Raw genomic sequence first — 25,426 nt, forward strand, 5'->3', positions numbered from 1 at the left:
TCTTCAAGACCCCTCATGAAATCTCAGCTGCCCTGCTCCCCACTGTTGGATCCAGCCACTAAAAAGTTACTGCCCAGCATATCAAGGGATCTGGAGAATACTGTTCTCTACACTGACTTGAAACCTCCTGCTTGGTTGGTGTTCCCATTATAGCTCTTATTAGATATTTTGATGATTACCTCTGAATTCATGCTTCATCTCATCCTATACTACCTGTCTAGCTCCACCTTTCATGACTTCTTCCTGTGGATATAGAAATTTTCTTATCTCATATCTGGATTTATACACCTGGTTCAGCAGAGTGTAAATTCCTTGAAACTAGGGTAAGTGACTTGCATGCTTATCAGTGTAGTCCCAAAGCCCAGTTCAAGGCTCAGCACATAATAGATTCTCACTATATGTACACTGCCTATAATGGATGATACTTTCAGGTGGCTCCATCATTTTTGTAATCCTCTATACAACTCCAGGTTCCAGACTTGAAGGTGGTGCAAAACGTATTCTTGGCCTAGTATTCTTGGCTAGTATTCTGTGAAGGGAATGAAGAAGCAAGTGCCATTTCCATTCTATTACAAGCAGAAATGGAAATATTACAAGAGTGTGTCTCAGCCACACAATGAATGTTTAATAGAATCAAGACATACATCATCTCTCTGGAACTTTTCCACTATAGTAGAAAGACCTGTGTGACTTGGGGGTGAAACTGCTGTCCTAATGTGAGTAATTGAAGACCACTGCCTTCTGAAGAGGTTCACCCTGCAGTCTTTCTAAGGAGGGCTGAAGACTATGTGCTGGAAGTACTTTCAGTGTTCTTCCCTTTCTGCAGCACTATCATGAGAGATGTTGTCTTGTGGCACTGAGGTAGAAAATATATTACATTTCTTCTGATCCAGTCAACAGCCTCTGCTGCAGTCAGTTAACATAGCTTCATATCTGTTAGTTTCTTCTAGAACAAATTAGCTTTTGTTTTTAGGACTTCTCCGACACTTTTTCTCTGAAATCTATCTTGCTCCCCTGCACAGGTGCAGTCCAAGGTAGCAAGCTAACCCTCAAGTATTAAAGGCAAGGCCCAATTGAGAGAAGGGATGAGCCCTATTTTAAAGACACTCACACTTTCTTAGAAAGAAGTTATGTCTTAGGCTGCAAGTAAATGAAATTCAAACTTTAACTTCCTTAAACAGTTAGTAAATACCTGTGTCATATAGTAGGAAATCCAATTAAAAATCAGGTTTCAGGATTGGTTGATTCTGCTACTCATAGTGACATTCTGTGAGTAGTGGGTAAATAATTACCTTATTCTTGTCTAGTCTGACTAGCAAGTCAGTGAATTCATGGTCGTGTCAAACATTTTGAGTTCTATCTTTATAGATAGGAGAGAAAAGTGGACACTGGAGAGCACTGGATAGAGTTAGAACACCCACAGAGTTCAGATTAGCTATATGGTCTTAAGAAACTGAACTAACTACTCTGAGCCAGTTCCCTTATGTTATAAATAGCAGTTGTGATTACCACTCACTTACTTCCTAGCTGTCTATAGTGGAGTTTGTGTGAGATGATGCAAGAACATTTGATAAGCCATATAATGTGCCATATTTCTTTCAGGTCTGTGTTAGCCAGTTTTATGTCACTGTAACAAAATGTCTGAGATAATCAATGTCTAAAGTGGAAAGAGAAGCTCCAGTGGTGCAATCGGTTAGCACATGGTACTTATATAAAGTGGAAAGATATTTGTCCTCATGAGTTCAAAGGTTTCCACCCATGCTTACTTATCTCTGCACATTGGGCTGCTGGCACAGCAAAGAGCATCATAGCAGATTGTGTGTTGACTGCCCATCTCAAGATGGCCAGAAAGCAGAAAGAGAGAGTGCTTTTGCTACAAGTCCTTTTCCTCAGAAACATTAGGTTATGAATTTATAAAAGGATTAGTCACTTGATGAGTTCAGAGTCTTCATGGTGTAGTCACATCCTGAAGACCCCAGCTCTGAACTACTATATTAGGAACCAAGCCTTCAATATATGGGCTTTTGGAGTACATTTAAGCTCCAAACCATAACAAGGTCCTTTTATTTTTAATTAGTTATTTTAATTAAAAAATCTATGTATATTTATGGTGGACAACCTGATGTTTACAAATATGTGCACATTGTGGAATATTTACATGGTGTTAACATACACATTGCCATGCATACTTAGCATTATGCAGTGGAATACTTCAAATCTACTTGCTTACTGATTGTAAAAGGATATAAAACATTGTGATTATCTTGTTCTTCCTCACCATCTATTGTGTTGAATGTACACAGCTTTCCAAGAGCTTCTAATCAGCCCTCTAAAAACTAAGCCACTCCATGTAACATGGTATTAGAATGTTCCTGAACTCTGACAGAACAGGATTAGCTGCAGTCACTTCATGATCTTTTATGGCATATCCTCTGAAAATTGCAGAAGATTAGGCCCTTAATAACTGGTTGGGAAAAAATAACTGGTTGGAGCATGTATGCCAATTTTTCCAGAAAACCTAATACAGCCCTGGGGGCATCCTCAAGTATTTTAAAGAATAGGATATATTTATTGAGAGAAAGCTTTTGTCTAAGAGAGACAGAGGGGCTCCCAAGTAAGTGGGTAGCCCCATGGCAACATTTTAGGAAAGGGATATCACAGGGTTGTATAATGCTCATGTTTAAGTTTTATAAGTATTTATATTGATGAAATATTAATTTTAATTGTATGAATTTTATTATGTTAAACAATGTGTACTTAACAGAAAAATAAAACATTAATTTTAACATAGAATGACTATAAAATGAACATCAACATTTTCTATACCAACTGTTTACCTGCTTACAAGATCTAGAAAATAATAGCACAAATAAATCTCTGTGAACTACAATGAAAATACAAACAAAATTCTACCACAGAAGTAATTTTTTAAAAATATATTTGGCACAGGGTTTTACTACACAGCTCAGAATCATAGTGATTATCCTGTTTCAGCCTCCTCCGTGCTGGGGTTACAGGCGTGCACCACCATGGGGGCAGGACATGTGGTCCTGGGGATCGAACCCTGGTCCCTGTGTTTGCCCTAGCACGTGCTTAGAGCACTGAGCTATCTCACTGGCCCTTCACAGAAGTGATTTTTGCTTCAATTATCACACTGAAGGCAGCCTTCACACATGACAGATGCGTGTTTCACACATAAGTCTTGCTTGCACTGACATAATGAGTGCTTAGCTTGCTTATCCTGTTTGTCAGGCCATACTTCTCATCTCTCTTGTCTTGCTCTTTTGTGAGGTGCTTCCTTTTATACATACAATTCCACTTAGCAGGAAGTGAACTATAAATAAAACAAACTATCACATACATACTGAGTATTTTGAATATGCATGAACATTTTCTACATTAACTGGTTGTTTGTTTACAGACTCTAAAAAATAACCATAGAAATAAATTCTTGTGTAAACTATGATGGAAATACAATTAAAACTGCACAAAACTAATTTTTACTTTAATAACCACACCTAAGCCAGTTTTCACAGATGAGAACAGCATATTCCATGCACAAATATCACATACTTACAGCACGTGGGTTTGTTTTTCCTGTCCTCTTTGGTAGGACATACTTGGTACCTTGATCTTCTTGTTTTCTTGGGAGGTTCTTGTATTGCTTCACTTCTCTGTTTAATGGTCTCCTTCAGAATTATTTTGAGGAGTTCTTTGGGCATATAATACTATTTTCCCTTTGTTATAATTGATCATTTGTCAATTCCAGTCTCAAACCTCTTAAGAAAATTTCTCCATGCTATTTTGTGTTTGTTATTTCTTTGGAAACTATGCAAATATATCCCACATGCTTAGGATGGAGCAAATAACAACCATTGGCCAATATTTTGTGCTCCAAGTGACATCATGGTTGCTGGATAATTCCTCATTGTAAAATGTGACCATTTCTGGCTTCATTTGTGTTGAGGACTCACTATCAAATTTTTGTTTATTTATTTGTTTTGAGACAGGTTCTCACTATGTAGTATAGACTACCCTTAAACTCTCTATGTAGAACAAGCTGACCTTGAAATTATAGGATCCTCTTGATTCAGTCTTCTGAGTCTAGGATTACAGGCATGCACCACCAAGTCTGGCCTCATTATCAATTTTGCCATCATAGTATAATGTTGACAGTATCAATACTATTTAGCTTTTCTTCACCATAATGTAGTCCAGGCTAGTCTGGAACTCACTGTATAACATAGGTTTACCTTAAACTTACAGGATCCTCCTATTTCAGCCTCATGGATGCTGGGGTGACAGGAATTCACCACCATGCCCAGCTTCACCATCAATACTATCATCATGATGTAACGTTGGAGGTATCAATACTAGTTTGTTTTTCTTTTCCATGTAGGAGGCCATTGTTCTGTCTTTCTGAAATCCCAAGATTGTATGGTACTTTTCTTTATTGTGATCTTACAACATTTTTCCAGGAATCTCAGCTTTGTTCTTATGAATAGCTCCTGTGCTGATCAACTGATTTTTTTTAGCAAATGTGACATCAGTGGGTAACTAGTGAACCAATTGTTGAACGTGACATTTGGGTTACTCTTTGAAATAGCTGCAACAAGGCAATAGAGAATGTCATATGCTTTATTACTGCACAAATAAAAAAACTGGTGGCTGAGTTTCAGGATAAATTTCTACATTTTAGATATAAAATATTTTCTCTTCTACTAGGAGGTACACCATATTTATACCATATTTGAAAGGTTTATTTGGCATATATTACCAAAACATTCCACAACCAGAAAATAATGCAAGTTCTTTGTCAATTACCATATAATTCAGATGGTACAAAAATTGCTTGATAGTCCAAAACAAATCTTTCAAAGAATAAGTGAATAGCAACCTAGTCATTAGATTTTTTTCTTTTTTCTTTTTTGGTGGATATTTTTGTTGTGAAAACAGGCAATTTTGCAAACCCCAAATCTCTCAAGTGTCATTGTTCTAAATATCTCAATGCCACATTTGTTGATTGTCTATAAAGCCTTTAGATTCTGACAATTAGAAAGAAAAAGTCCTGATCAAAGACAGATAGTGAGATGTTGCAATAAATATATTTTTGAGTATTACTGTTGATGAATATAGAATGTTCTTTTGTATTTCATTAGCATCCATTACAAACAATTTCCAACTTTGAATTGCAGTGTTGGCATTGTGTCCAATAGGTTTCAACCCTGGAGGAACTTAGTAACATTTTCTGAACTAATTATAATATTGAATCATTCAGGCATATATGACCATTTTGTAGCATTTTGACTAATCAAGTATTTATTTACATAATTGTTTTCCTCCTCCTCTGCATCAAGGTCTTCATTCTGTATTGCACTATCTCTCATGTCTCTAGCATATTTGTCACATCTTGTTAACTTCTTTGGCTTACATGATCCATGTCATCATCAGTGGCTGAGTCACCAGATAACTCACTTTCGACCTCCTCCCTAATTGGAAAAGTATATTTTCATGTGACATTATATAGATTTTGGGGCTTATTCTAAAAGAAAAATCAAAATGAAACATTTAATAAAATTATAAATACACAAAAATGTAACATAGCTCAAATGTAGATTAAACTCAAATACATACATATGTGTATATATATATATATATATATATATATGTATATATCTTGCTGTTGATTGTGTCAAGTGGGTGAACACAAAGATTGCTTCCTGTATTCCTTCAGTGCAGCTGCTGGGATACACAGCCAGCTAACATTATGCTAAAGTACATACCTCCATTAGAAAAATATGGTATGGGCATCTGCTATCAAGTAAGAAAAACCAAGCTTAACGATAGAGTCTAATATACAGAAGCATTAAAAGTTGTAATCCTTTTGTATGTGTTGCTCTCTTAACATAGTATAAATTGAAGTTATGCTTAAAACAGATGTAAGTACAACTATCAAACTAAAAAAGTCAAAGAAGGAAAGTGTAACTCAGAGAGACTGAGTAAGCTGCACACAGCTAGCAAGTGGTAAAGTGGGAGCTGAGTCCCCTCGTTCTCCAGAAGGGCATCCTGCAAAGAGGAAACAAGCTTGGCCCTTGAAAATTGAAGTATTTGTGACAGTAAAGTTCTCATTGTTGATTAGTAAACTGACATTTCAGCTTTTTAAAAAGTAGGACATTTTTAAAAAGACTTATAATTCTATTTTCATTGACCATATGAGTTTTCTGAACTGTGCAACAGCTACTGACATTGCTGTGAGTACAAGCTAGGTAAAGTCTTTAGCATCTGATCTATGAAATGAACCTCAAGATTAGATTTTAAGGCCTAGTGACAAAGCCTTGCAGAGACATCTTTGCAGTCCAAGGTTCTCTGCTACCTAAGTTTTAACTGTAGTCTGACTGGATCTGATCACCTGAAACACTAATGCATTTGGCAGCATGGTTCCCTCTGTTACAGAAAGGCCTGCTGGGTGGCAGCTTCATGAAACTTCTTTCTGGGTGACTTCTTGGCCTGAGTTTCTGCTTTTTGTCAGTTTCTGGGCTTTATTGCGTCCTTAGCCTCCCATCTGCCTGTTCTCAAGATGGATCCTCAGGTCCAGTATTTGAAGTGTTTTCTGAGGAGACACAGTCAGCCTATTTGTTACCCTGAACCAGCTAGATGATTCACCAAAGCCAGATCTGAACCCTTATAGTGGAACAAGGGCTTGGCCTTGAAATATGGAATGTCTTACTTCTCTCACACTAGTTAGTAAATGATGAGATCTGCATTAGGAGAAGAATGCAGAGATAATCCTTTCAGCAAGTGTATAAGAGGTAAGCATATTTTCCAAACTGCTGGTAAAGCATTTTGATCATGGGTTCAAATGGATGTGAGGAGAGCTTAGATTACACTCCAGCATTACGTTTTCTTAAATTTTGCTTTATATTTATTTCCAAAGACTTTTTCTAGCATTATTTGTTTGCAGCAGATAGTTTACAACCGAAAATTTGCTTGAATATCAGGGAGTCAGTTGAAACATTCAAGTGCTACACACACACACCATAATCCAAGGGCTTAGCCCAAACTGCAGAAAATTTCCAAGAAATAAAATGTCCTCAGCTGTCAAAGAGACTAACATTAAAGGATTTCCATGGTTGTGAAACAAGAAGCCCTTCATGGAGAATTCCCTACTCAGTCCAGCTGTGATTAGGTGCTCAGGAATTTAAATGCAGTTCCAGAAGTAAGTACCTTGCTTGATAGTAAGTGCTATTATTCTCCCCATTTAGCAGATAAGGAAACAGAATCCAAACAGTTTAAGTGACTTACCCTAAATTACGCTGCTATTAAATGGCAGTGTCAGTATTTGAACTAGTGCCTAGCACACAGTCAGTCCAGCTATATTATTTGTACAATGAATAATTTAATCAGTGATCTGTCTAATAATTAAATGTTTTCCTTGTGTTTTTGACATTTTATAATAGAATTTTTAAAAATATACAGGAAAGCTGAAAGAATTTTGCATTAAATATCCTTTTAACCATCATCTAGATTCTATTCTATTCTATTACTTGCTTTATCCCATATCTATTCATCTACTGATTTCCTCTGTCCATCTATCAGCCCCTATTATTTTCTGACACATTTTAAAATGAATGAAATGCCTGAAGACAAGCCCTATAAAATTTCTGCATGTGTGTCACTTGCTAGAGTTCAATATTTATTAGTTCTCTTCTTTTGAGACAAAATTCGCCTCAAATTTATTTGCCTCATCAAATTTGCATAAATGTAATCAAGTACACAGATTTTAAGTGTACCATTGGGTGGGTTTTGACACACAGTGCACTTGTGTATCCCAGAGCTCTGCCAATATATATGACATTACCATCACCCCCGAAATTTACCACATCTGTTGAGTGTAAAGTTTCTGTACAACTGCCATTGAACCAGCAGGTCTGGTGCACAGTTCAATGATTCTAACTAGGATATTCTTGGATCTGTTTTCCTCACTGATTGAGGAGGTATATAATAAGATTTGGTTCTCAGTGAGGTTCATTATGATAGCTTTCACCTGGAAACATGTCTTTTTTTTTCTTTAAGCAGGTATTTGGTAAATGTTGCCTATTGGTTATAGCAATTGACTTTATCAGGTGAAACAAGTATAAGGCTTAGAGCTAATTGGCTGTTCTTTTCAGTATCTCTGTATTTAAAGGTAAAATGATGCATCTAAACAGAAAATGTCTCTGGCTTGGTATCAGAGTTATCTCTACTCATTTTGTTGAGACTGAGACTAAGGGCTAAACCATTAAAAGAGTGTCTGTGCCTAAGTAGTATTTGGAAGAGAAGCCCAAATTGCCTAGGTCTGTTTGTAAAGGGCTTATTGGAGCAGTAAGAGTTACTCACTTGAAATCCAGACACCCAGTATAAGTGTTCCTGGTGTTCATGAGGGGTTAATACCAAAAACCTTTAGTCTTAGCCCCCACAGATTACAAAATCCATAGTTGCTTAAGTTTCTTATATAAAATGATACAGTATTTGCATTCAACCTATATACATCCCCCTGTATATTTTAAATGACTTCTAGATTACTTATAATACCTGACATAGTGTAAGTCTTTATGATACTATATTATCTGTACATTAACAAGGAGGAAAAGTCTGTAAATGTCCAACACAGATACAGTTTGGCTCCTAAGTTATTTTTGATCTACGGGTGATTGAATCTGTTGACACAGAACCTGTGCATAGGGAAGGCCAACTATAATTTTGTATATAGTAAGAGTCAAATGAGTCCATGATCTAAAAATTATGAGAGACATTGTAGGCTGTTTTGGCAGTGATACTAATGGTCCTGGATCTGCCATTACCAAACATGTCTGTAGCTCTGATATTCTTGGATCATGGTGTTGATTCTGATTGCCAATATGAACATCACTAGGAGGACTCCTAATCTAGGGATTTTCATCACAATCACTGGGAATGATTAAAACACAGGTTGCTGACCCCAGCCCCATAGTTTGTGAGTCAGTTAACTAAGGGTAGGACCAGATAATTTGTATTTCCAACAACTTTACAGAAGATGTTAATGCTTCTGTTCCAGGGATCACAATGTGAGAACTGCTGCTCTAAGGAAGGGAAGGATGGATAGGATCACATGTGACAGATCACATTTTTTCCCTCTATAACATGTAGGATTTATGGGAAGGTTACAGGTATGGCCCTTGCTACATTTTAGAATGGGGGGGGTACTAGGGAAGGACACAGACACCACCCATTTCCATAACCTGCTCTGTAGGTATTTCAGTTTGCACTGGGCTTATGACACTAGCTTTCCACAGCCTTGAATGGTCTTGTTAATGAATTCCTTCCTATGTTGGGGCTCTCAGAAAGAGATAATATGTGGCTATGGAGCATATATATCCCAGATTCCTAGAACAGCTCTGCTTTCACATATTCTGTTTTCTTGTCCCTATAAATATAATTGTCAGACCACATCTTGCTTTTGGGTTCAGAAAATATTATTCCCATATGCATGCCCTACGGGTCCGGGGGAGCCAAAAGCAAGTCTTTGCTTGCTTTCTTGAAATCATGGGGACCAGGCCAAAATCCTGGGTTACAGATTCTTCTAGAGAGTTGGGAGGAATCTAAATATATTCACGATAAGCAGCAAGCTGCTTGTTGCTTCTTTTCTAGTGTCTTATTTATTCAGATCCTGGAATGTTACAAAGAGGAGATTCTGAGTGCTGAGAAGGCTTGATTTCAACCTTTAACTGCCTTTCTTTCCACCTCCCCTCACCCCCTGGAAGGACCACACAGAAATAGCCAGACAGAAGAGCCACTCCAAAGAAGGAAATACCATATCCTTCATTGACCCACCACTTGGTCTAATATTTACCTAATTTTCCTGGCAGGAAGTTCTTCCTTCTTGTTAACATCAGTCCCCCTCACTGAAATTTCAATTTCTTTTTCTTTGCTCTGCTTTCAGTCAAAATTGAGAACAGCTGATTCTCACTGTCTATGTGTTTTAAAGTCATATTAAACCACCCTTCCTGAGTCCAGGTTTAACCATCCTGGGCACTCCTTTATCTGTCCTGCATATATCTTACTTGCCAAACATTTAATCCTTTTTGCCTAGGAAACCAGCTCAGGCAATCTGGGTGAACAGTGAAGCAAAACCTAAAGCTTTCTGTGATGTGCAAATGTGAAAGCTAAATGTTTAGTGGAGACTATTTTCGAGCACACAATTGTGAGTAATTTAAAATGGACTGTACATGGAGCCCATTTCCTCTCCCAGCTCCCCCACCAGGGCCTCCCCTTAGCAGCTGAAATGAGTTAGAAGCAATCAGAGCAGAGTAGGAATCCTGCGGTTTCTGCCCTTCCCTCCTGCTGGTTCAATGGCAGCTAGTCTCTTAAAATGAGCTTTGTCCTTAGTAAAGCCTGTAAATGGGACTTTGGAATTGATTGGACAAAATGTCTTGAAGTCACATTAGCCAAAAGAGCAGGAGGTGCTACTGCTGAAGTGCCACTGGAAGTTTCAGGGCAAATTAAAGGGGACAGGGGTGTGAACAGGGATTGATGCAAGATCTGGCCCTGAATTGATTGCATCTTGGATTTAAACATGCTTTTCTTGGTAAGTTTGCCGAGGACTTTTCTGGTCTTTTTGAAGCTGGCCTTTGTTCACTGTCCTAACTATGAGAGAGATGCCAGCAATCTATGGGAGAATCCCTGCCTCAGGACCATTTGGGTTCCTAAAAGAGAGGAAGGTTAACTTGTCATGCAATAGGATTCACTTTGTCAGGCCACTGTACCTTCCTGCAATGGAATGCTTTCCTGAGTTGCTTCTGCATTGTGGTGGAGTGGCTCTAGGGCCTCTGCCCTTGAGGGTGAATTGTGTATTGCTGATGGCACTACAGAAGAATGGGATAGGACCAACTAATTATTGCTCTGTTTCCATCATTCACTGTTGGCTCTTCTGTTTTGGTCAAACTTTAAAAGCTCCTGTCTTCATAAATACTAGCTGTTTGTCTAACATGGCCATAAAGAAGGAGGTAAAGAGAGGAGTGAGAGAGACAAAAGTCCATTGGCATTTGTATGAGAGTGTCACTGAAAGCTTCATCACAGATACACTCAGACAGGAATAAAAATTGTCTTGGGGTAGGGAAGGGAGGCTAGTTTGATTGAAGCATTAGCTATCTTGGCTCTGGGACAGGGCAGATTGCCAGAGAACCATTAAACTCTGTGTAATTCCATATAATTCACAGCAGCCACAGGTAATCTGAATCAGATCCGACAAAACTTCACTGTCACTTACTGTCCATTACCACTGAATGCACGCTACACATATTTACATTTTTTTTTCTTTTTCAGCTGTATTATGGCGGCCAAATTTTCCAAAACCCAAATCAGGAAACCTAACTTGACAAAGGATGTTTCTCCACACTTGTGAATTTGTTTACATGAACAGCTTTACATAGGCATAAACAGAAAATTATGAAGGTATGAAACTAAACTCACTGAACAAATGGCCTTTTAGGAAGGAAACATAGTCACATGAAGTTAAGGTCAAAAAAGACTCATTCAAACATTGGTGCGACTCCCGCTCTACCATACCACACATACCTTTTAGGAGTCTGAGACAACTGATTAAGTAAGCAATAAATCAACTTAGAATTTGGTTTATGCCCATTATCTGGATTTGCTCTCAAATGTTTCGAGGATGGTAGCGTGAAAGTGCTTATTGTAATAACTGCACACAGGAAGATAGAATAGATGTTACTTTGAATTCCCAGATGCTGGGAGTAGTTAAATCTCCATGCTTGTGGTCTGTTTGTGAGGGTGTGTGTGTGTGTGTGTGTGTGTGTGTGTGTTAAATTAACTTTCTGAGTCTAAGAATGTTAAAAACTGAGGAGAATCATATCTGGGCACAAGGAATTATTGTCATGCACCTAAGATTTCCTTAAGGACTTCATTCCTCCTACCAAATCAAGGGCCTAACATTTACCTCTCATCATCTCATGACCAACAGGACATTTAGCTCCAGGGCAATTATTCTGGAATATTCTGAGCCAATTAAAATCAATGCTTTTTAAAACACTTAATATCCCTCTTTAGTAAAAACTCTGCATTGTTGGCTAAAGATCACAAAAGAGCAGTATAGTCATGGAAAACAAAAAGATTTTGTTACAGTCTTAGAAAAGGAAAAGTACTAGCATGACCTGGGCTATTAAACACTCTCAGTGCCAAGTTATGTGGAGTGTGCTGTCAGAGAGGGTCCACCATTATAGGAGAAGGGGCAGGGCTGTACCCTTGTGTTTAAGATTAGAGAAGTGTGAGTGAGCAACAACAGGAACTTAAAAGTTCACTTCTCTTTTTTTACCCAGCCTTCACTTAAAAGGCAAATCTAGTACCGGAAAGAATGGCTTCCATACTGCACACCTTTTATGCCCTAGGCCTTGAACAGGAATACTTTTCCTTTCCTCCTTCATTTGTGTTGCTTAGCTAATGCCTGAATTGCAAACAGAAAATGATCTTTGATATGAATCCCTATCCACTATTAACACACATAAACAATTTAGTGTATCTTCATTATTTTATTGAAGGTCAGTTGTTTTGTGTTAGTTGACACATCTGACTGAGTGGGAAAAAGATGACATATCATTTTTAGTCAACATGTAAGTAGGACACTGGAAAATACAATATGTTCACTTATTCCCAGATTTGCAGCACTCCATGAAAGTAGCAGCAAGTGTGTCCATTTAAGTTAAAAGTAAATCTGTCGTGGGGTCAGTAAAGGACACTATTACTGCTTCTGCAGCATGCATATATGCCTCTGTAGGTTCTTGGGGGAGCTGTTTGCTTTGGTAGCAAACAAAAGGACAGAAGTTAAATACCTTTTTCCTTCTTCATTTCTCATGGGTTAGAGAGCTAAGCAAAATTCAGAGATTCAAAGCAGTGGTAAAGAAGGAGGAATTGGGCAGAGGCAACTAATGTTCTGAGGATGGAATGCAGGTGCCTAGCTCTGGAAAATAGCAAGCAAGCTTATCTTCACCTATTCACAACTGTAGGAGGGACATGATAGACAAGTAGTTTCAAGGCAGCAAAGCAGGCCAGTGATTTCCAGAGGCAGTCTTTTGTTCCTCCCTGCAAGTGAGTGTTGGTCCTTTTCCAGCCAGAAGTGACTAATGTTGGGTATGTGAACTCTTTAGAAACTCTCTTTGGCTTTTTGCATAATGGATTATGAATAAATGGCTTCAGGGAACTAGCACTGAGCTATTCGGTGAACCTGGCCTTGGGATGGTTCAGATTCCAGATACTTAATCACATCCTCTGGGCTAGAAGGCTGTATCTAATTCATTTGCAGTCAGCTGGTAACTTAAAAAGAGGATTCTGATCAATTTGAAGAATGACTTTCAAATTAGCAATGGGTTGATACTGGAGAAGAATGATTATATTAATCCAAGCAGTATTACTTCCATCTCTCTCTAGTAATCTGGTGGAATTTTACATGCATTCTTGTTTTAATTCAGGCATTACACACAGTTCAAAAATGCCAAAGAAGTATGATATGTGCTCTGATTGTTTTTCCCCAAGAGCTAAGGATGAATCACAGGGTCTTATGTGTACAAGGCAAGAGGTCTGCCACTGAGCTACACTTCCAGCTGCCACTGTTTCTATATTGAATGGTTTGTAAAGCACTGTTGATTTTTTTAGTATCCTCAACTCACCTGCTAGATCAGTACTTAGTGTCTTTCTCATGCTGTAGGGCATTAAGGATCTGGTTTATCCTGAACTGTTTAAAAAGCCTTTAAAGGAGCATACCACACCTATACATATAAAACTCTGTTCCTGGCAACAGATTCTAGAATTCAGAATGAAAGCTTCTAGCACAATTTCACATGCATTCCTCTATATTCTTTCACCCAAGTCTTCCACAAATTCTCAGTTTTTAACAATTTTGTAAAGGCTTATAATAACTTGTACCACTAAAGGTTCTATCTTATGAAATAGGAAGCATAAACATCCACTAAAGGGAAAGTAGTGATACCAGAGGAAGAGCTATTTGTCTGCATGGTGATGGCCTGATGAAATTAAGTCCCTAGAAGTGTGTGTGTGTCAGGAAATCTGGGAGCTATAAGAAAGAGACATATCTATCTTAGACAAGAGAAACAGGAGTGAATAGCTCCAAAATTGAGCAAAGCCTGATTCTATGTTTAGGACATGTTAAGATAGACAGTGAGTAGAGATTCAAAACAAAATTTTTGAGCTTTACCAGTGGATAGGTAAAGCAAAGGAATTGTTGATCTTTGTTTTCACTTCCTACGGTACATGTTCACCTTGGAAAGAGGGGATTAATACTATTTTAAAGCAAATAGAAGGAATGGGCCAATTCTAAATTAGAAACCTATGATGAATACTTACCCTTTAAGAGAAATCTTTTACTATTTATAATAATGAACTATGTAGTCTACAGGTCTTTATTCTTCAATTCTTGCTTTTTTTGTGGTACTGGGGATTGAACTCAGGACTCTGCGTTTGCCAGGCAAGTACTTATTCTACTGAGCTGTCTCCCTGGGCCCTCAATTCTTAAATTAGGAAATAATTTACAGGCACTAACAGGCATGAATCTCATTGAATTGTTAGATATGTTCACCTCAATGTAATCAACAATCAGATGAATATATATATATATATAATTTCTAGCCACTTTAGAAAATTATGCATGAGCTTTTACAATGAGTTCACCTTTTCCATAGGTAACTACTTTTCACAGTTATCAATATTGATTAACTTTTTCTGTTCTTGACTTTCATCTAACATGGAATCATATAGTAATCTGGCCTCTTTCAAATAACATATTATTGAGATCATATATTTTATTTGAGATTCATGCATTTATGGTATGCATCAGTAATTTACTCTCTTTAATTACTGTGTAGTATGCTGCATGTACATGCACGTGTGTGTGTGTGTGTGTGTGTGTGTGTGTGTGTTTGGTGGATGTCTGTGTCATACATTTCTTTTTTTTTTTTTTTTTTTTTTTTTTGGCAGAACCGGGGATTGAACTCAGGCCCTTATGCTTGCCAGGGAAGTGCTTATTCTACTGAGCCATCTCCCTGGCCCCATCATACATATTTTTATGTGGACATGCATTTCTTTCTCTTAGATGTCTCTATGTATTGAATTTCTTGATCTGGGATTAAGTAGTTACACAGACTTCCTGAACAGTTGTAGAATTATATATTCCTGCCAGCAATGTAGAGCTCAAATTGCTTTACATTCTTGCCAATATGAAATATATTCAGTCTTTTTAATTTTAGGCACTCAGGTGGATATGTGGTGATATTTTACACTGACTTAAAATTTCATTTTTGTGATGAAAAATTTGATAGAGTTCCTTTTCATATGTTTATCAGGCATTTGGCTATCTTCTTTGTTGGAGCACTTATGCAAGTCTTGCCAACTGTTAAATGGATGTTTGTCCATATTTTATTGATTTGCAGTTCATTTCATTTTATAGGCATAAGTCCTTTATCAGATATATGTATGATGATTTTTTTCCATTTCAAGGCTTGTTTTTTTCCATAATTTTATTGAGAAATAAATAGCAATGAGACAGTTTCAAATCAAATTGGTAGGACAGTTTTAATAATTAACACATTGCATACTGTCTTCCTAGTTTTTTTCATTTTTTTGTTTCTGGTGACACCTTTGATAAAGTTTTCTTTTTGCTTTGATATATTATCATCTGTCACATTTTTCTTTCATACTTTTGCTTTGTACATACTGTCAAAGAAATCTCTGTCCACTTCAAGGTCAGAATGAGAGCTAAAACCTTATTTTCTTAGGGAATATTTATGTCAGTAAAAATATTTTGAACACATGTCCCCAATATATACAATCTTATTCATGAAAATATAATTTGTATACAATAGGAAGTATTAATAGAGTTTTATTTTAATTTATTTTAGATAAATAGTAGTATAAGCAAAAGTTCCAGTGAGCCATTTTTTGTTAATATGCTTGACTATATACTCGACTCTGGACATATTGTTCTAAACCACTGAATACTAACATTTGTTATAAATACTGATAATAATTTCAGCAAAAGACATCACTGTAAACAAATGGCTATTGATAAAGTATTGATAAAGTGTAAATAAGACCCCAGTGAAGAGATCAACTAGTAATATAATGCATGAGTTTTTGCTCTCCAGCCATGTTTGTCACCCCTTCTCTGGCTTATAGAGACAGCAAGACATCTGACTTGGTAGGAGCAGAGAGAAACTTGTCTTTACTAGCTGACATAGGACTCTGCTTTCGACTTCTCTGCTCTGTCGTCATCTTTAGATTCCTAGAGCTGAAGTTGACTCTGGCTGATTTCGTGGCAAAGTTGCTTAGACTTTGCCTTGGTCTAATCCCCAGGAAAATTTAATGATTCAGAGCTTTGAAGGCCTTTGTTGTGAAGATAAAAGTAAGCTAGAGGGTGATGAAGCAGCTGGGAGAAGGCCTTGTCTGTAGGGGTAGGACACACTATGAGGGCACAGCGGGGTCCAATTGGTTCAAGGTCAAAGAAGCCCTTGGGCCTGATCCATGGAGTTTTATACTCTGTGTAAACTTCTATAATCTAGATACCTGCTTCTTAGGTGGTAGACAGGAAGAACGGTTTCTTCCTTGGTATTTATCTTCTTATTATAGCTATACTCATGCATTACTGCTCTCAACCAGCCATTCTTACACCATTTTAACTAGTTGTGGTTTTTGAATTTGTATTCATTTAAGAGATAAGTTTTTGTGTTTTGTTATGCCTTTTAGTTTGCTGAAGTGAAGGAGGGAAGATGAAATTAGGAGCAGCAGACTTTCTTGGGTTTATTTTTAAAACCTCAACTGCTTTTGAAATTTGAGAGTGGTTTCTAAGGAATAGAATTGCTGAGAAAGACAAGTTAGGGCTGCCAGTGTCTTCCACCTGGGATCATAGTGTTGAAAAGCAAGCCAAGGAAATTGCAGGAGTTCAAAAGCCCTCATCTTTTCCCTGTTCAGGGCACCCTGGTTAATTGCTTATAGTATGCAGAGATTCGAAGAGATACCAATAGGGGAGCCAGGGCAGATGAGAAAGAGATAGCTCTCAGTCTTTGGTTCACTCAAGAGTTGACACTAAGTTTCAGAAAAAGCACAGACTGTATAAAATCTTTTTTTTTTCTTTTTTTTTCTTTTTTTAAGGGCTAAATGTTTTATTTATTAATTGATGTTTTTATAATTAATTAATATATTAACTGGAGCTTGGGGTGTGAACAGGGCTGTACACAACAAGTAGCACAAGTCCTCAATTTTGTCTGCAGAAAGCTGACAGGCCACAAGTAAAGTGGATTACAAAATAATGGCTCCTACTCTCTTAGAGCCATTCAACGTCTGGATGTTATTTATTTATTTATTTATTTATTTATTGGCTTATCATTTTTTAAATTTTTTCCATAATTTTATTGAGAAACAAATAGTTATGAGACAGTTTAAATAATTAACACATTGCATACATTCTTCCTAGTGTATATAATCTTTGAAGATCCTGCCTCCTAATGTTTAAAATTTCTAATGCCAGTTTATTCCCATCTCTACATTTTCTTTCTATTGATTTCCCAGAAAATGCCAGTTTGATGAACAGGTCTTTATATAATTAAACCTTATGAAAATCTTAAAATCTTTCGAATATGTTAAAAAGACATCCAGAGGATAAATCTGTATCTATGAAGACTTCCTATTTCCAAAGAAAAATCAATGAACAATTATTTACTTGCTTTGTTATACTACAAATAAGCTGGTAGAGGTAAGAGTATGGTCTGGTAATTTGGCTTGAAGCTCTGAGAACTGATAAGAAAGCTTCAGCTGATGCCTACATTCTGTAATAAATTTATTACAGAAAACAGAGATATTCACAGTCATTTCATTATTTTGTAGTGCTGTTCTTATGCTCCTATAATAGGCATTCAGTATTGTTGGTTATTGTTGCAGCTAGTATTTCTCCTACTAAATGGATTTTTAAAACATCAATGTAATATTTCTTTCCTTCCCATTTCTATATTTCCTAAATTTATTCAAAAGACACAAGCGTCTCCATGTATCTGACTAAATAAAAGCTACTAAAAAGCTAGTTAAGTGCTTCTATGCCCATTTTTCTTTCCCTATTCTCTCAAGGGTCCAACTTGTCATCCTGTTGACAGCTATCAGAACGCTTTGTGCTTCATTGAAAAGCCATCAAACATTTCCAAATCACTAACTCATTAACACTGGTTGAGACTCCAGGAATCTTTTTCTCTCGTTGTCCTAACTGTGCCTTATTGAACATTTCATTCTAGAAGAACCACTCTAAAAAACTAAGGAATTGAGAAGTGGATATTAATTAGTTTTAAATTCATGAAACACTGGTGAAGACAAAGTAAAATAGATGGGAAATCTGGGATTATCTTTGTCAGCAGAAGGATAACACATGACTTTAGTAACTGTTCACAGGTCACTGAATGTCAGTACTGCAAAAGCCCAGAGCTGTCAGATTCCAAGGAAATCATCTATGCAGGGCCCCACATTTCATCAGTAAGGGTAATTAAGAGAGACTGCAGGAGTGGAAAGGAACTTGTCCATGGTCAATCAACATCTCCCAGACTTCCAGAAAACAGATGGCTTTTAATTGTATGACCACTTTGCAATTTTCAGTTACTTGGGCCACTCACTGTTAGCATGGTGAGTACTTGGATAACCCAAAATAACATATTAAGTTGACTGTCATTTATATTGGGTTTTGTTATATGTGTTTACATAGACAGTCCAATGTGTCTGGGTCTAATCTGAAAATACTTTAAATGAAACAACATATCTACCCTAAACATTTGATTCAGGAAGAATTGGTAAACCTTACTGAATAGACAGTGTATTATGATGTTGCACAGCAGGGCTTGTTAATTTTAGCAAGTTTTTTTGTTCATATTATTGCTGGGCCTCAGCCAGGTTACAAGGATGGCAGTGGAAAAGGAAAAAAAGAAATGTTTTATAGGAGAAGAGATATATGCAGGTGTTCTTTTCCCTTCATTCCAGTATTTTCTTCTTTTCCTTTGCTTTACTTTCTTGTCTTTCTTTCCTTATTTCTTTCTTTCTTTGCTAGGAACATGAACATATATGCTTTGTCTTGTATATAAATAAAACTGTGGCTGAGTGATTGATCTTGGAGGGAGAACTGTCTGAAAGGCAAACAATAAATGCAAGACATGGCAGATCTCAAGGTTCAAGAAGTAGAGGATGGAAGAGACAGACTAGAAAGCAATCATAAAATAGGGCCAAAATGTCTGGAAGAGTAAGGAATCAATTGTACAGATCAATAAATGGATTACATATGGAAAAGAGCTAGTATGGGGCATAGTCTGGGTGTCTTTAAACAGTTTCATTTTCTCATCTGATCTGTTTAGGTTCTTGGAATATTTTGATTTCTCAAAATTTTCTGGCTTCCCATCTGAAGTCTCACGTATGTACTAAAGTGGCATTATTGCACTCAGTGTACCCATCCTGTGGATGATGTTGTTATCAACTGAGAAGGACCATGGGACAGAAAAGGGAGCACTGTCAACCTGAAGCTGTAGTTCAAGAAAAGTGTCTCTTGAGAGGACTCAGTGGCAGACAAATTACAATAGGGAAAATAAAAGGCTTGAGTTTTGCTGCAGTGATAATTAAGAAGTTTAGTTTAAAAGGTTTCCCTCTTTCCTATTCTGGCATAAAATGTACAAAACAGAGGTGTTGGTGATGTAACTCAGTGCTTAATTAGCCAGATGTGGCACTTAATATTAATACATATTGAAGGGAAAACTTGTTGTGGAAACAAGTAATATGGAGAATTGAGTTGTATGAATAAAAGTCCAAGTACACTAAATTGAGACTAATGTATATCAATAGGGAAAATGTATTTGCATTCATTAGTTAGATGACTGTTTGTGGTCCTTTGTTAGCCTTAGGAAGCCTTTTCAAATGGCTGATTCATGTTGAAAGTTCTGCCTAATGCTGAGGGCCTTCCGTGAATGCCAAAAGAATGAGTCATTCAAATAGAACTTCTGAAATTCAAGTACAGCACTTTGTTTTTCTTTCATTTTTTTCTCTTATTTTTAAGGAGCAGTGAAATCTGAGAAATAATAATTATAATGACAATGGAATTAGAAATGTTATCCTAATTAATTTGCTGAGATTTGTTCCTCATTTACCAGCATTGATTTATTTTGTCTTGAATGGCAGCCCAAGTAGCAGAATGAAGATATAAATATACACTATATGTTGAATGTAGCAGTACATTTAATAAATTTGTGATTTAGCTCAAAAGTTGTTTATGTGATTTTTTTTTTAAATCCTGGTGGTTTAAAAATTCCTGAACTAACATTTTCCTCTGCGCTCAGGGAGTCTTATCTGCCAAATTGCACCTAAGCTATCCAGTCTAAAACTCAGCAGTATTCTAATTTTCACAGTGTGGGGATAGACTGTGGGATGCTATAAAAGATGAAGAGGACCAGACATGGCAGCACACATCTGTAAAACCAGCTACTCCAGGAAGTGGAGGTAGGAGGATCATAGGGCTCTCATGGATAAATCTGTCTCAAATTAAAAAAAAAATATTCTAAAAAGTGCTGGGAAGGGCCAGCCAAATAGCTCAATGGATTAAAGTGCCTGCTAGCAGGGTTCAATCCCTGGGGCTGCTGTGCCAGCCCCGCCCCCAGGGTGCACTGAGGCAGAGATGGAGACTGGTCCTGGTGGTGTACGCCTGTAATCCGAGTATTTGGGAGGCTGTATACAGGTGGATCACTATGAGTCTGATCTAGTAGTGAGACCCTAAACACCTTGTAGACCCTTCCCTAAAATACAAAATAATAATAATAATAGTGCTGGGGATGTAGCTGTGGTATCTCCATACCATACCTAAAACAAAACAAGCAAATGTTTAAAAAAATATGAAAGACTAGAACAAGAGTAGTAGTAACCATATACAGGTCTTCAGCAAAGACTAGCCCTGAGTTGCCCCTTTTAACTTCCCCCTAACAACAGCGGGATTTAATCATCTTTACTTTCTCTCACCATTCCCACTGAACAATGCCTGATTGAGATGGACCTTTTCTTACTTGACCACCTCAACAGACATAACTCCCCTATGATCTTTGTATATTTTTATGCCTCTAAAACTTAGTATGTTCTCTGTGCATGATGAAAATTCAGCAAATAGTTGAGGAAGGAGTCAGTGGATAGATGGATGAGATGACTCGCATAGCCTGGGCTATAATTGATATTCTCATAGGTCAATCAAATTACTCAGTTTTGTGGTAAAGGGAATGTTATATGTAAAATTAACCATAAGCAATGGCATTTGGGGACTTTATGCTTTATTTTGGTTTTGCTGCCTCAGTGGCTTTTAATTTTGCCTTTGCTCGCAGTGTTTCCCAGCCTAACAACCTTCTTGCCTGGATTATGGGAGCCAAAGGAAATTTGTAGGCTGTGGTAGAAAATATTCCCAGATTTTGCTGAATGCACAGTGTGGGTTAAACACTGGAAGCATGGTTCTAGGCCAATGATAGTGATTCTTTTAAAGCTTTCAATGTTGCAAACAGTCCTCTGTGACCAGGCACATCATAGATTTGCCATCACTGTTCTAGGCACTTGTTGAAAAAAATATAGATACATGAGTACCAATTTCAGATCTCTTGAAATTTGAAATTCCACTCACAGAATGAGCTAGCAGTCAAATTCAAGGTCTTCTGGCTCTAGTACCTTGTTATGAATAAACAGAGCTTATAGTTATAAAGGGATTACCATTCTGATAAGTCATATACTAACAACAATGTATGGCAGGTAGATATTCTTGCTATCTATACTCCCAAGCAAGTTAATCAAAGCATAAAGATAACTTGCTCAGGATCACATAGCTAGAAAGTAACAGAACATGAATTCAAATAAAGTTTAAATCAGACTTCAAAGTCTGCCCAGAGGAAAGGATTTGCTAGCTTTTGCTGGAGCCTACATCTTCTGGCTCTAATTTTTGTGCACATTTTTTAGCCATTCTGTGGGAGTGCCTTCTAAGAGTCATTTTCTGTTTGTGAAAGTGCTTGACTCCGAGAATAGAATGTTCATTCCTCCAGGCAGGAATTACATTCTTTCTATTTTGCCTCTTTCCTTGAGGGCTTGCCCAAACTTTGCCTTCAGTAAACAATGGCGTGGGATCAACTCCTCAGCCACTCCTAGAAGCTACCTGGAGCCATGCCCTAGTCCTACACATGGCTCCAAGGTTGGGAGGAGCCAGGAAGTAGATCTGTGGGGAAGTCCCTTCACCACCTGCTTTCTATTTTGTTCTCCAAAATACAGATTGAAGATGGAGGCAAGGCAGCTTTGTCCCAGAAGATGAGGACTGGTGATGAGCTGGTGAATATCAATGGCACTCCATTGTATGGCTCCCGCCAAGAGGCCCTCATCCTCATCAAAGGCTCCTTCCGAACCCTCAAGCTGATTGTCAGGAGGTAAGACACAGGAACTTTGCTGCAAGATGCAGAGGCCACTGAAACTGCTTGTTTGATAATAGAGCACAGTAGAGTTATGTCATTATCATTATTATCATGAAAGCTGTTTTACATGAATAGATTTTTGTAAACACTGGAAGCAAGCTTGCATAGAGAAAGGGCCTTTGGTTCAAATCCCAGCATTGCTGCATAATAAACATATCAATTCAGGTAATCTTATTCTGCTTCTCAATACTTGATTTCCTCTTTTTTTTTTTTTTTTTTTTTTTTTTTTTGTGTGTGGAATCAGGGATTGAACTCAGGCCCTTGTGCTTGCCAGAAATGCGCTTATTTCACTGAGCCATCTCCCTAGCCCCCCTCATTTCCTATTGAGAGAACAAAATAACTCAATATACACTAAAGACCTGGCCAAGTCAGCATGTTCCTTTCAGCTCCGTCACAGCAGGCTGCCACTGTTCAATCACATATCAACATGATTTAAGGAGATCCTACTCCAGCCACTATAGGCACACTGCGGGCTGCTGAGACTGCTAAGACAGAAACTGCCCTTGAGTAGTGTACAGTCTAACAGAGAAGAAAAGACACACATGTGACAAATTGATTAACTAAAGCTTTTTAAAGACAGGATTAAAGGAGGTTTCACGTAGTGGAGTATAATGGTCAAAATGATGGCTCAGATAACTGTTTTCTGAGTTTGACCCCCAGATCTCCTCTAAAATGATTCTGCAATACAAAATACCTGGCACTGGTCAAAGCAAATGAATTAGTTTCATTATTCATCATACATGATTTATATATGATATCTATGATGTTGTTCCAGACTGTGTCCATTTCATATAATTATTTTATTTTTTACTCTATTTTTTCTTTTCAAATTTTATTGGTATATTTTAAGTAGGCAAAATGATCACATTAATCATTCAGAATTTGTATCTGTGTATATGTCTTCTTTTTCTCCTCTCCTTTCTGTTCCCATAAGCCCCTCTAACCCTCCTTATTTACAAAAGCTTTGGTTCTGTGTTTTTCCTTCTACATTCTCTTTTCTCTTGTCCCTTTCTACCTTCCCTTTTTGTCTCCCTTGTTCTCATTCAAATTTGAAAATTCCTTCCCATTTCACAATATCTACCATGTACTTCAGTCCTTATTTATATTTATGGTTTCTCACACAAGAGAAACAATGTGATACTTAAATATGTGCATGCAATTTATTTCAATTAAGAGTATGGCCTCAATATGCATCCATTTAGCTAAAAATGTCTCAAGGTTATCCTTCTTTATAGCATAGTAATACTCCATTGTATAAAAATACCACATCTTCTTTAATCATGCATTAGTTGGTGGGCATTTGGGCTGTTTCCAAGATTTAGCTATTACATGCTGTGATACTATAAACATGGATATCCAAACGTTGCTGTTGTATGATACTGTTGATGGTTTAGGGAATATACAAAGCAGATGAGCAGCTGGCTCAAATGGAACCCCAGTCTTAGTTTTTTTTGAGGAATCTCCATACAAATTTCCATATTGGTTGAACATTTCTACCAATAGTGAAGAAGGGTTCCTTTTATCCCATTGCTCTACCAACATTTGTTATTGGCTGATTTCTTGATAATAGCTATTTTTTCCTGGAGTGAGATGGAATGTCAGGGTTATATAAATTTGGATCTCTCAAATGATCCTTGATATTTAACTTTTAAAAAAAATTTCTACTTTTCATTTCCACTTCATATAAGAAGTGTCTATTGATTTTAGATGCCTATTTTTTGATTGGGTTTTTTAAATTTAGGGTATCTTTTTGGAGATCTCTATATATTTTGCATACTCAACCTTTACTCTGTTGGATGTTTCTTTTGCTGTGAAAAAGATTTTTAATAAGATGAGAGATCTCAGTTATGGATTTTTTGTGATATTTGCTGTGCAATTGGGGATTTTGTTCACAAAGTCTTTGCCTAAACCAAAGCCTTCAAGGGTTCAACATATTCTATCTTTCAGCAAGCTTAGATTTCTGATTTAAAATTTAGTTCATTGATCCTGTAGTTTAGTGGATAGTGAAAGATATGGATCTAATTTTAATCTTTGATACATAGAAAGCCAATTTTCCCAGCACCATTTATTTTTATTTATTTATGTTTTTTTTTTTGGTGGTACCAGGGATAGAACTCAGGACCTTACCCTTGCCAGGCAAGCATTTATTCCATTGAGCTACCTCTCCAGCCTCCTAGCACCATTTATTAAAGAAGCTATCTTCCAGGGTTTGGTTGCTTTGTGGAATATGAAATAGTTGAATATGTTTGGAGCTGTTATGTATCTTTTAATCTGTTTCATTGATCCTTTATTTTTTTTTTTGGTAGTTCCATGCTGTTTTTCTAACAGTAGCTTTATAGTATAATTTCAAGTTGCTGATTGTGATACGCTTTGCCTTGAGTTTTTGGTCCAGAATTGCTTTTGGTATTATAAGTCCCTTTAAATTTGAAATGAAATTTAGGACTATTTTTTCAAATACTGTGAATATATGCTATTGGCATGTCAATCAAGATTGCATTAAATTTGTATAACAAGTTTTTGGAAGTATGGCTATTTTCACTATATTTGTTCTTCCTAACCAAGAACAAGTGATATCTAATTTTTTTATATCTTCTATGATCTCTTCTTTCAGAGTACTGAATTTTTAATGTAAATGTTTTTTCTTTGTTAGATTTATACCTAGATATTTCATTATTTTTGGATGTAATTGTGAAAGATGTTGCTCCACTAGTTTCTCTCTCAGTAAGTTTGTTATTTGTGGATAGTAATGCTATTTATTTTTGAGTGTTGACTTCATATCCAGCTATGTTACTGAATTTGGTTATTAAATCTAGAAATCTTTTGGTAGAGTTTTTAGGGTCTTCTATATAGAGTATCCTGCCACTGACAAATAATGATGATTTTTT

The 25,426-nt window shown here is 36.9% G+C and overlaps 1 protein-coding gene across 1 annotated transcript in view; it reads left to right on the forward strand.

The window, feature by feature from the left end:
- The window catches only part of Shroom4 (shroom family member 4), a 346,076-nt gene that overhangs the window by 216,928 nt on the left and 103,722 nt on the right, over positions 1 to 25,426 (forward strand). Inside the window, exon 2 of the mRNA XM_023706555.1 lies at positions 22,345 to 22,496. Within this exon, the coding sequence (XP_023562323.1) occupies positions 22,345 to 22,496 (152 nt within the window). The remainder of the gene's footprint in view (positions 1 to 22,344; positions 22,497 to 25,426) is intronic.

The sequence above is a fragment of the Octodon degus genome, unplaced genomic scaffold (assembly GCF_000260255.1).
Source record: "Octodon degus isolate 3935 unplaced genomic scaffold, OctDeg1.0 scaffold00263, whole genome shotgun sequence".
In the NCBI taxonomy this organism is placed as follows: Eukaryota; Metazoa; Chordata; class Mammalia; order Rodentia; family Octodontidae; genus Octodon; species Octodon degus.